General features: G+C 34.7%; 1 protein-coding gene across 5 annotated transcripts in view; it reads left to right on the forward strand.

Moving 5' to 3' along the window:
- CACNA2D1 (calcium voltage-gated channel auxiliary subunit alpha2delta 1) overlaps positions 1 to 13,372 on the forward strand; it is a 368,220-nt gene that overhangs the window by 193,072 nt on the left and 161,776 nt on the right. For all 5 annotated transcript variants that reach the window (XM_033056982.2, XM_033056980.2, XM_033056981.2 and 2 more), the window contains exon 5: positions 1,612 to 1,656. In XM_033056982.2, the coding sequence (XP_032912873.1) occupies positions 1,612 to 1,656 (45 nt within the window). The remainder of the gene's footprint in view (positions 1 to 1,611; positions 1,657 to 13,372) is intronic.

The following is a 13,372-nucleotide window of genomic DNA, read 5'->3' on the forward strand; positions in this document are numbered from 1 at the left end:
TTTACAAAGTGAAGAGGAACCAAAGAAAATAGAACTTTTGCCTCTTCTGACTTCAAAGGCTTCCACAAGAACTATATGGTCTTTTCATTACAACAATCAAGTGAATATGCAATTAGCTTTAGTCTGTAATGATGAAAATAATTTCCTTCTGTGTCTGTAATGCCTTGAGGTCTGGCTTTGTTATCCAGATATAGATACACAACCAACTGACCTATGGATAGAAGAGTGTCTTGATGGAAAATGTCTTGATGGAAAAGTGTCTTGATGGAAAAGTGTCTTGATGGAAAAGTGGAAAAGTTAATTTTGAGGAGGAAGAATGAATTTATGTCAATAGCATTTACCTCAAAATGGCATTTAGGTTATCTGTAATATATTTGATGTTTGACTCTCTAAAAGGTCACAAAGGAGAATAAATGATGTCATTATTATGGAGTGAGTAAAATGATCATTTGTAAAGATGAATGGAATACACATCATACTTCTCTAGTGTGAATAAAAATTGTCGTTGACTTATCCTTTTGAAAAATTATTACTGAAAGCATTCTTTCCTGTTGGTTTTTATAAAAGAAAAAATCTTCATTTTGTTCAATGTTTAATCAGGTATTTTTAGGGTATTACCATAAGCAGAACTGAAAAAATAAATTTAAACCATTATTGGAGGTCAACAGCAATCACCTATTTTAAGCATATGGATATGAAGAAATGTAACATCTCCATTTCTTCATTTATTAAATATCAGTAAATATGATTAAAAGACTATGTTCATACATGTCTCTATTTGATTCAGTAATGCACATAAAATTGACTTTATTCAAAAACCTTCAGGCACATTGCGAGTATATTTATTTGGTGGAAAGCTACTCCAGTGAACCTGAATCTTGCAGGCTTTTAAATGGTTCAGTAATATTTAAACAGGGGAAAAAAAAAAAAAAATCACCCCTGTATTCCATAGGACATAGCCCAGTTTTCAAAAAGCTATAAAAGTTAAAACTGAATGGAATTTCTGACTGATTTTGGAATGGCAACAAGCAATCTTCTCCTATTCTTTGCTTGAGTTACATGGTACAGTGTTTCCACAGAGCTGCCAGGATCTGCTGTACACTCCAACAGCCAGACTCTCCTGTGATGCATTTTCACAGATTTTATTTTCGCAGTGGGAGGTGAATAAAACAATAAACATGTGTACAGCAAATTCTTACCCCACTTAGCAAAGCCCATGCCTCGCTGTATCTACTGCCTGCTGGATGTCACGCTGCATAAATCCCCTAATTGTACAGTGAAAGTCACATGTCTGTGACAGAAACAGCTTATGGAAGCCTTTTATGAGCTCTGGAGTTTGTCCAATGTTATCTGTACTTTTCTGGCTGTGTTTTGAGTGACTTATGCAGCCTCCCACGGGAGAAGCTTTAAATGAATGAAGTTAAGTACGAGCATGGGAAATTGTGCATGCAACAGAGAGCAGGCAAAGATCAGCGTCTGTCATGTTTCAAAGAGAATACATAGAGAACTGGTGGTTTATTTCAAAATGTATCTTGCAATAATAGAGATTATTGCTACATAGAATTATTCTCTACTTTCAAACTAACAGAATTACTTTTCTTTCTCTTACAGAATAATGATATAATCTATTACAATGCAAAAGACGATCAGAATGATGTAAGTAGTACGTTTCATTTAATTACATTGCCTGTAATCTCAGAAAATTAGGGGGATGAAAATATTAATGGAACTCTAAGACTATCATTTAAACATTTGGCAGAAGCAGAAAAGCATGGAACTTAAAAATGCCTTCAAAAGTTTCCTCAAGAGCCAGACAGTATTTTATGTTTTAATTCTCAAAGTCTGTCTCCTTTCATCCAGTTTGAATTACTGGTCAGGCAGAAAATGTGCTGGGAGAATGAAGATCCTGACAGCAGTATCATTCACTTTTTGAAATGTAATAAAATCATAATTATAGCATTGGAGAATCAAAATGATAAATGTAAATAATTCAGTTCTCTCTGAAAGTACCATTTTCTGGCCTTATTTTCCAAGATCAGATGATGTTGTTCTGTATTCTTTGTAATAATTTTTTTACGTGAGGAGAAAGAAGATGTGAAATGTTACTGAATTCATTCACTTTGTGATCATTTATGTGACTATAATAAGATTTGGGAAAATTGAAAATCCAATCAAATGTTTTAGACTGAATTTATGAAACTTCAATTTCTATTTTACTAAAGCTCTTACTTTAAAAGGTTTGCATTCTCCTATCTGCTATTAACTGTTAAAAATCTTAATGTGTTCTGGAGACAGTACAAGTTATCCTCACCTTCACTGGAGATAATACAACTGCTTGTCTTCATTATAGACTTAATTTATAAGGCCATAGAAAAATGTTGTAAATGTATTAATCAGAATTGCCAGCATGCTTCATTTGCACTTTTTAATCAAGTAGACTTTAGAGATTGATGGCATCACTATTGTAATTGATGCTTCTGCTGTAAGGCAATTAAAGAAGGTACATAGATCATGTCAAGCAGAACTATTTTATATGGTTGTATGGAGTTATGAGTACTTCGTTTCAGATACCACAAACTACTGTTCTTAGTTTTCAAGTCTGCATGATTTAAGTAAAATTCATTTAATGTAAACTAAATTTGAAATATGTTATTCTATTCTCACTAAAGTCACTGGATGGCAGGAGATAATCTTCTCTGGAAACAGAATTACAAGGCTTAAATAAAGGATTTTTAATGTAAATATACCAGATAGTAATAATAGACTGTGGTGTGAAGTAAAAAGGTGTGATGTATCTGTTATGATTAAGTAGCATTGGGAAAGGTCTTGAGATTACTACTTCTACAACCAAAATCCCAATCTGTTAGGCAAGGCAGGAAAGGAAATACTGTTTCAGAGTTTACTCTTTGTTTTTTTTTTTAATTTTCTTTCTTTAGGGCATTCTTTTCCCTTCAAGATAAAAGTACACATACACACACAATAAAACAAAGATTGTTAGACTAGATATCCTGTTTTATTTCTGTTTTAGTTTCATTTCTTTTTTATATCTTTTTGAACATTCATTAGAATGAAGTTTATAGTAATGTTTATTGTCAAGAAGTGATAAGGATCCAACAATCAGTGATCTGATAGTGATTTTTTTTTGAGAAGATCTTCATCTGGATCTCAGCTCTGTATATAAATATAAACACCACATTCTTCCCTCTTCCTGCCTGGCAAAAAAAAATGCTTGAGCTCTTTTTTTTTTTTTTTTCTTTTAATATTGAGAAATTTTAATAGAATCATCTCTGGAGCACTGGTTAGTAAAACTGTGTTTGCAATCCATTCCTTTCTGTCTCTAACATGTTTCACACTTTTATTTCCTCTTCCATGCTGTGAGCCTTCATTTATTCACAGGAAATGATTTTATATTTATCTTTGAGTCCAATCAAGAGTAATTAGTAGCAGAAATTAATTTATTAAAATTAGACATCTAAACTAATCACTATGTGTATCTCTAGAGAGCTGTTCAGTTTGTTTTGAGACAGATGTCTAAGGTTATCTGAACTGAATCAGTTCTGGAAGTGTGTTCCTCTGCGTTGACCAGGTCCCTGTAACAGATCCTTTTAGATCTTAACTTTTGGATGCTGAAGAATTAGAGTAAGTTCATCTCACAGGTCTTGCCTGCCAGAATTTATTTGTTTCCATTCATCCTTTGAATATTGCAGCCCTTTCAGAAAAGCAATCCTCTTAAATTCTGTGTTTCTGGTGTATGTTCTGCTGCAGTACAGTTTTCTTTCCTTCTTCCTGTTTCCATACCACATTCAGGAGATCCTTCTCTCATTTTTCATCTGCTGTCTTGATGGGCCTTTTCAAATCTAATGACTGGGCTTGCTTGTACTTAAAAAAAAAAAAAAAGAAGAAGAACATGAAGGCCAATCATTCTCTGGCCTTTGGATTTCTCAGTCTCTCAGATAAAATGATCAATGTGTAAACCCTTACTCCATCAATCAGTAATGGACCTTTTGTACTCTTTATCTTACAACAGCAATTATATTCTGCTTGCTTATTTCCCCCTCCCCCCAGAGCTCCATGTAATGTGTGAGCACTTGATGATAATTAATGAGTGTTATCCTCACAACAAGGTAGGAGGTATTATATTTCAATTTTTTATATCTCTTAGGAAGATAATGGCCAAAGTTGTAATTTAGTATAGGTCTCTCAGGTTTTCATTCACTGTCCTTTTCCCAAGAACCCTTTCAGTTTGATATATTGCTGCCTGTTTGTGCACTTTAATTTGCAGCTGTCAACAGCTTGTTGTATTTGGACAAATGCTGCAGCGCTTTTATTGGACAACTGAGTAGTCCCACATTAAGCTGCTCTTTCCCATTAGTTTTCATATTGCTTTTCCTGTTTTCTCATCTTGTCCTCTGTACCACCACCTTACTTATAGTAATTTTGCTTCACTGCTCGATTCTTTCCTCTTCTTTGTTATGGTCTCCATTTTATTTCCAGTGATTCCACATCTAGTTTATAGATTCTTCCTAAATCTATATTTTTTTTCTGTTTCCTTATATTCCAGTGATCCACAACTTGACTATCCACTGAATTGCTCAATTGCTTAATTTTCATTTATCCTGAATTCCTTTCCTAATAATTCTTTCATCTCCTCTTTGCATCTTGCTCCTTTTCCAATCTTTTAGTATAATTATTGCCATAGCTTTATGAAACTTTTCCTGCACAAGCTACGACAGCCTAAGGAAATGATTTTTCAATGATTTGATGGAAAGAACTAAGTAATACAGATAAAGAAATGTCTCTAACATGAAACCAGACAGACATCATTGGAAGTCTCCAGTTTCCCCGTAATCCCTAGACATTAATTGGGTGCAGCCAGTTGGATCCCTAGTTAGCACAAGTGATTTATTAGACATTGCCTTCATGCAGTCTCATACTGGCTTGCAGTCATGACTAACAGAACTGTGCTCCTTGTGCAATTATTGATCACACACTAAGTGATAGTAGCACTTTTTATTTTCTTTTACTGAAAATTATGGGTCCCTTTGGGCAGTAGCTATCTGCACAAAGTGTGAATTCAGAATGTGACTAGGAGTCAATGTGTGGGTTCCACTAAAAGCAAAAATCTGGAATATGCCTATGATTGATTTTAAAACAAATACATTTTTTATTACTTTATAATAAAGAAGGAATAAATATTTTAAACTGATAAAAAGTCTGTGCCGTATGGTTTAGGAATTTTTATCCTAATTCAGTGATGCCTTGTTATTTTGGAATAATTTTTGCAATATTAGCTTTCTTTGAGTTTAAACAGTAGCATAAATTTATAATTAATTTTGAATATGAATTCTTCAGAAAAATCATGGTGTGTTTTAACAAACATTTTAGAAAACAAAATAATTTCCACCTCTCAATTTTTTTTTTTTTTTTTTTTTTTAAATATGAAGTGAAGAATAAATATTGGGCAGAAGTAAGCAGAGACCAGAATGGTTATCTAAGAGGCATGCTCCCAAGAAGAGACTTGGGGATTTAAAGGCATTAAAAGTGGCTTTGGAAGTTTATTGAGTCTCTGCTTGAGTCTCTGCTTATAGCCTTACACAAGTCTTGCCTTTTCTACTGCTTTATGGTATCAAACTTGCAAAATCTGTTTATATGTGCACCTTTGATTAATTTAGTTAAAAGAAGTCTGTTAATGAAGTATCCCAGGTTTACCTGTAAACAAATCTGAACCTACTGTAGATTTGATCAGAGAAATGCTGGATTGTTTTTGTTTCCCTCCAGCCACAAAAATTCAGGTGTTTCCTGGCTTTTTCCATTATAACATACATTGAAAATGGCATAATAATTTAATTTATGCAAGTATGATATTCTATGTATTTCATAACTGGACATCAGACAATAAGTGTGCTCTATAGGCCAGTGTTACAGGAGCTTTGTGCTGGGTCAGGTAGAGCCCTTGAGGGGCAGGTGGCTCCTGAATGTGGTCAGTTTGGAAGAGGAGCTGAGGTGGGCAGATGGGGCACTCCAGTGATCCAGTCTCAATGGCAACAGGTATGAAAAGACTTCTAGAGACTGAAAGGGTGATGCCACATTTCAGCACCTGCCAGTTGCTGGATTGAAAAGTGAGAACTGTAATGACTGACCCTGACACTACACAGAAAGCTGGGACAGGGAGTGCTTTTGCAAGTCATCCAACAGATAGAGATTTCCTCTGGCTTTTCAAGGTTTTTAAACCTGATTCTGATAAGACAAAACCTTTAGAAAGCTCCCTTTTATCCATATAGGTAAGAGCAGTTCTGTCTCTATGCTTTCACTGTGTCTGGATGCCAGCATGCAAATAACCAAATCAGTGTCTTACCACCCAGGTTTAGGTAATGGAGGACTTCAAAGCATCAGGTTTTTTCTGAGCTAGAGCTGCTAAGTTTTCAATATTTCATAGACAGTGAAGGATAGGTGTTTCCAATAAGAAATTTGTCTCAAGTCATTTAGGATGAGTTTAAGTGCTAAGCTGTAGAAGATCTAGTGTCTTTTGGCAATAAAGCAGCATACCAAGAGAAACCAGCTAACTTTCTTAGCTCCCTTAGGTCTCTTATTCCTTCTGCTTTCATTGTAGGACAGCCAATATGATTTGACATTACAGTCACAGCTGTGATGTGTTATATTTCTTTTCATCTTCTCTTTGTCCTTTACTGCCTCGATACTGAAGAAATTTTTTAAAATGAGTCATAAAGATTTTCTGCTATTCTCATTTATGATGAGTGAATGGGCAAAGTCAATGTCATAGAGATTGGAAAATCAACTTAGATAACTCCACAATAGCTGTGATTTGCACACCCCTGCAAGACGGTTCCAGCAAACAGATGTTGTACATACAGCATATCTATTTAGAGCTTATTTTTATGATTGCTATTCTTCATGTGTGCATGTTGCAGCTATTTTTAGATTTAATTTCTTCTCTGTCTGAACATACCAAGGTTCTTAACCAGGCCAAGATATTGCATATGTCAGATTAAGTAATGTTTATACATATTTACATACCTAGTTCTCCTGTTTTCTGCTTATAATATCTCTTGAAGGTATGGGGTAGAATGAGGCATGCGAAAATTTCACTGGAAAACATAATTTACCACTTGTTCTAAAAAAGTTTGAACATTCTTGGAGAATGATGTTGCTGAAATGGACTAGTGACTAAATCTGTAAATAAATGGAAAATTAATTGAATGGTGCTTGATGGAGATATTTTGAATTTGAATTTTTTTGAGAACTTGGACTGCATCTGTGCCAGGTACTCTGATTCTTAGCAATAAAGCATGGATTCTATTGAGGTTTTGTTTGTTTTCATTCCTCGTCATAATGGGTATTAGCTGCACAGACAAATGCCTTATTCTAGCCCGTTTTTTTGTTTTTGTTTTTTTTTTTTTTTATTTGTTTTTGGTTTTTTGTTTTTGTTTTTAATATAGACAGAGGACACATTTTGACAGGGTAGTTCTTAGACTAACATAGACCATGAGAGGGAAAGAAATTTGTGCTAGTATAAATTACATCTTTCATGATGAAAGACTGTCAGAGTAGGACTGTTGATGGACCTGTGTAAGGAACATTATGTTAACCTTAGAGAAGTTTCATCAGAACACAAATTTCTAATCTATAGTAAATGTCATATTTTTTAAACTATGTTTTCATTTTTATTAAATATATAATTTGAAAATGAACCTATATATTTTAGTGCTGGAATGCATTCCTTGGAATTAATACTTAAAGTCTATAATAAACCTAACATTTTATGATATGAGGACAGAAAATTTGATATATTCACATAGACTCCCTTACTAATTTCATTTTCCTAAAGAACTTTCTTGTTGTACTTTTTGGTTCCTGAGAGTATTCCAAGCCTCTTTCCTGTGGTTCTCAAATATGCAACTTATTCATAGCTGTTCCTCTTGTAACTTACTGTATTCTAGATAGCATAGAGCATACTTTGGTACCTATGTTGAATTTAATGAACATGTTTTAAAATGAACTGCCATGAAAAAGTAGATCCCTATTTTGTCTTTTCTTTTTTAATGTATCAATTTACTTGTACTGCAGAATGTTGTTTCTTGTGCATTGTGGTGTGTAATAAGAATAGTATTTATGGCCAAAATACACACTTCTTTCTGTAGTGAAGGTTGTGTTATAGCAGTTAATTCTGTTGCAAGGCAACACACAACATTTTACCTTTTGTGTATGGGAAGGAGTGAGTAAGCAGGAAAACCATATTTTTATGTTTTTATCTTTTATCTGTTGTTCATAATTCTTTATATACAAGACAACTTACTAATTTTAGTAATTTCATGGTATTTTAGCTTCGAGACTTTTTGGGAAAATTTGAGAGTTCTTGCTGAACTCATTTCTCTCTCACATCAGGAATCCTGTATTATCTGACAGAGTGATTTGGATGCTATACTCTGGAAATCATTGGAACTGATAGTGAGGGCATGACTGATGTTGCTGCTCTAGTATTAAGGCTTTTTTGCATTGCTTAAAAGGGAATGTGTTCCTTTTACCAAGAATCACTGGGAAGCATTCAGGTCTTTTCATTTCAGTGTCTTCCAGCTCGAGTATAACCCACAGGGAAAAAAAGGCACTCTTTTGAGCTTCCTATTGTAATTATAGTGATCTATTGGCAAAGGAAGAAGGGGTTCTTACTTTTTTTTTCCTTTTTTTTTTTCCCCTAGTATTATGTTTAAAAAGTAGGTGTCAGGTTTATATTCCTTTATTCAAACTTGTGCAAGTCTTCCCTTCTCCCAAATGAATATATGTTCAAGTTTGAAATGAAAAATACATGATAACGAAATAAATGACTGCCCCAAAGCTATCTTCTACCTGTGAAACAAAGTTATGAAATAATAATGGCAAGAGTGATAACTGTAGTTGTCAGTGTCCTAAAAAAGATGAGACTGTTCTTAATGCAGAAAATCTTACCTTGAAGGCAAATGTGCCCAAAAGAGCAGTGCTTGAAGTCTCCCCATGGAGGCTGAGTTTATGCCACATCAAAGATCAGAATTCAGCCCTAAAGCTGGTGATTCATCAGTTTAATGGAAGATTTCTTGCTTCAGGATATTTCCTACTAATATCAAATGCATGAGTGATAATAATTGCAGTGAATGCAGTGTCGTTGTTGATTGGTAAATAAAAGCAGCACCAAAAGCTGAACTTGTCATAGGATGTTTATAGCATTGAGGCAGTGATGTCTAGCAAGCACTTTGTTGCCTGATTGCAGATCCCAATGCTGTATGAGTGTTCTGATGTGTTGCTTTGGAATGCGTGGGTCACATTGAGACTTTTAAGTTGCACAAAACAAAACAAAAGACTCAATCTGATGTTTTCATATGACTGATAGAAGGTGGAGGTAGGCTTTGAAAATTCCAAGTCAGATCAAGAATCTTGGAAAGGACCACCATTTACAATATTTTAATATTCTGAGGGAGCTCTCTGTAGTAATGTGGTGTGTAGTGCAGTGTGAGTGAGGAAATGCAGGTCCTGCTCCTGCCCTGCCCCTGACTGCAAATAGGAGCATTTCTGAACCAGCTGATGCAACCTGCAAAGGGCCAGATCACATTCCCTGGCCTTTCCACATAGCCATTCTCAACATGTTCTGTTCCTTATCTATTCTCATCAAAAGGGTAGAAATCTTCCTGAGTTTTTAGTGCTGGTGTGTAAAACAGTGTGTTAAAAGCATTCTTGCAGCTCTCTTTATGGTGTGTATTGAAAATAAATTTTAAGCCAGTGGGAAATCGCATTGTCCAGATCTAAAAACTTATATATAAGTATTTTATAAGTATTTGAATTTGCTGACTATTTAAAAATTCTTTCAAAATCTATATGTCTTCTTCCTTTTGGTTGTACATTTTTTTGTTTGTTTTTTTTTGTTTGTTTTTTGGTTTGGTTTGGTTTGGTGTTTTGGGGGTTTTTCTTATTTGTGTGTGTGTGTGTGTTTTCTTTCAACATGCATCTTTATGCTATGGTATTCAGTCTGTAGGGAAAGTCTGTGATCTGTAGGTCAGGGCATGGTTTAGTGTTACCTACAGCCTTTGTCTACCTAGGTACAGCTGTCATTTAATAATGAAAAGCTGCGTTAAATGTATGTGACCATGAATTAGCATGTGATATTTCTATAGTGTTTTAAGCCCCATTAGTGGGGAGAAAAAAAATTAGGAGGTCTTCTGGAGGTCATGTAGTCCAACCTTCCCCTCAAAGCAGGTTTGTGCTATTATTCATATTGCTATTGACACAGAAGTTGGTACAAATTAAGAAGCAGCAATAACAAATTAGTGTGCTGCAGGATGTTCAAAATCTAAACCTAGCCAGTATGACTGTAGGAAAGAATGAACTGTGAAACAGGATCCGTTGATGGCTTAGCAAAGCATGGCAAAGACAACGGCATCAGATGAAAAAATCAAATTAATTAAATGTTCACATTCAGTTGGTATTATAACTAATTCCCAATGAAGCATTAAGATGATTTAACAGTTCTTGTTCTCCAGGGATATGATCTTTAATCAGATGTGGGGTAGTAAAAGGTAGACAGGGTAATTTATTCCAATAAGAGAAGAACAGTTCCTAGTTTGAAATTTAATTGGGTGATGTATGAAAAATCTACATTCTCTAGAGTGCATTTTGTCTTGAAAGTATTTTACTGAACTTTTGTCAACAATGGATATTTTTATTTTATTTTATTTTATTACATATGTTTTAGTACTCTAATGGGATGTGAAAGACCAGTGAAGGAGACTATGAATTTTAAAGGATTGTTTGTTTGTTTGTTTTTTTAATAATTAACTGGGTTTTTCTGAACTCCTAGTAGCATTTCAATCAGTTAAAGGGGGATTTGCTTTTCTTCTAATATGTATTCCCCCTGTTGTCTAATGATATTGTCAAGCCACTGTCACAGTCAGTGCTGAAGTAGGTGGTTCTGTGCAACACCTGATAATTTAAGGGCTGGCAGGAATATCACTCTTAGCGAACATTTTGGTCATAAACCCCTGAGTTTTCCCTCACCATCACCGCCCGTAGAAAAGTGTGGGAAATAGAAAAGATATAGAATTCTCAGAAAGTTGTGTGAAAATAAATCTCAGGATGGAGAAATGCAAGAATGCTGAAGATGCAAGGACAACAAATAGGGCTGTGAGCTGTGTAGAGACAGGCCTCAGGAAAATATGCTAAACAAGATAGTAGGAATATGTAAGTTTGATAATGAAGCTTTATCCATTGTTTTAAGCTATTACAAACAAGCACTGTTCAAAACAAGATGTATGTGTGGCTTTATTAATTGGCCAGAGCAAACACTTGTCAGCTTTTAATATTATTCTATTGGCTAAAAAGTTGTTAAAAGACTTTGTAACAAAGACAACTTCATCTGCTGTTGCAAACAGCTGAAGCTGTTCCATCTTCCTTGCTTAGTTCTCTAAAATGAGACTGATGATTGTGATGAAATAAAGATCCAAGACAGCTGCTCCAGCATTCCTGTCCTGTTGTTTGGGTGCACAGTAAAAGTAAGATAAGAGAAAAAATATCCCAGAAAAGCCCAACAGAAGGGATCCACAGTGGGATTTTCAGATGGGATTATACAACATGATTCCCAATCTCACCACCAGGATATGTAACCCAGGAAGGATATGATGATGTTGCCTGTTTCTCCAGAGTACAATTCATTGAAGTGCTGCAATATTTTGACATGATCATAGAATAGTTTTGACTGGAAGGAACTTTAAACTTCATCTACTTCAGGCCCATGCAATAAGCAGGGACATCTTCAACTAGATCAGATGCTGAGAGCCCAAACCAACCTGACCTTGAATGTTTCCAGAGATGGAGGCATTTCCCACGTCTCTGGGCAACCTGTCCCAGCGTTTTACCACCCTCATCTCTCAATGCTTCTTCCTTATACTTTGTCTGAATCCATTACCTTTTGTCTTTACTCAAGAGACTCTGCTAAAAAATCTGTCCCCAGATTTCCAGGTCTTCACATTTGATCAAGGAATTGCATCAAGGATTCATTTATTCATGAAACCAAAATCACTGAATTGTGTGAATAGGTCAAAATACAAATAAAAAGTAATGTATCCTTTATATATATATATATGTGTGTGTGTATATATATATATATATATACAAACATATATATAATATTTATTTATTTCTATTTATATATATCTTGAACTATTATGTTTAAGATACATAATAATTTTGTGCATACCTAAAAGTTCTCTTCAGAAGATGTGAATCATAAAGGTCAGGTAAATGAACGAATAACCTCCCCACGTGGTTTTGCACCATGCATAAAATATCATATAATCTTGTATACAGTAGACAGAGACAAGCCTGTAAGTAGCTGTATAGAAATTTCCATAGACAAAAGATAGCTGCATTATAAAAACAGCCCAAGAGGCAAACAAATACTTTTAAATTATTTTTACTGTATTTGGTACATACTAGCATTACTCACGTGGCAGAAGACTGGAAATAAAATTATGTCTTTAGGAGAATTTATCTTTTTTTAAATATCAAAAGTCAATCAGAGTTCCATTTATTTTATCATTGACTTACAGTGACCAATTGATGCATTAGAAACATATGGAAATATTAAAAGCACTGAAAGCAACTCTTATCTATTTTATATATAATGGCCCTTGAGAATTATATACTGACAGATGCAAATATAAACTATGTCCTTACTAAATTGCCTTTTAGTTCCCTTTCTGAAACTACCCAGACCCTACTTATTTTTGGAAAAATATATATTATTTTCTTATGTTTATATATATGTCTATATTTTTATATGTGTATATTCTTACATTAACACCTCCCTGTTGCATAACAGAAAAATATTTTGTTTCTGAGCCAACACTTTTCTTGTTTTATTTGTAAATCTTTTAATTGTTTTGTGCCTAAGAGTAGACAGAAGGATTTCACTTAAAATCATCACGTGCAAAGTGAAGACCACAGTCCCCCATTGACACAGAGTGAAAACAAAATAAACTCTTCACAGTTCTGTCACAACCACCTGAATGCACTCGGCAGTCTTCCCACAGCTGGAAAACCACAGCCAGTGAGGAGGAAATAAAAAATGTTGTCAGAAGGCAATGCACTCATTATGGTGTCTAAAATTCAGTAAAAGTGCTGTGGTTATTAGAAATGCATTCTAGCTCATCAAAACTAGCTCCTAATCCTTAGAAGAGCTGGTCCCAGCCCTTGCTCGATGCAGGCATTTGCTGAGCTGTGTGCTTCAAGCAACATCCCATTTTACTCTCTCTGTTAGGTCCAGCTCTAACTTTTTAATGTGGCCACAAGCATTCTCAGAGGGGCTGTGTATGTAGTTCTACTAGATTATTCT

The sequence above is a fragment of the Catharus ustulatus genome, chromosome 4, assembly GCF_009819885.2.
Source record: "Catharus ustulatus isolate bCatUst1 chromosome 4, bCatUst1.pri.v2, whole genome shotgun sequence".
Lineage (NCBI taxonomy): Eukaryota > Metazoa > Chordata > Aves > Passeriformes > Turdidae > Catharus > Catharus ustulatus.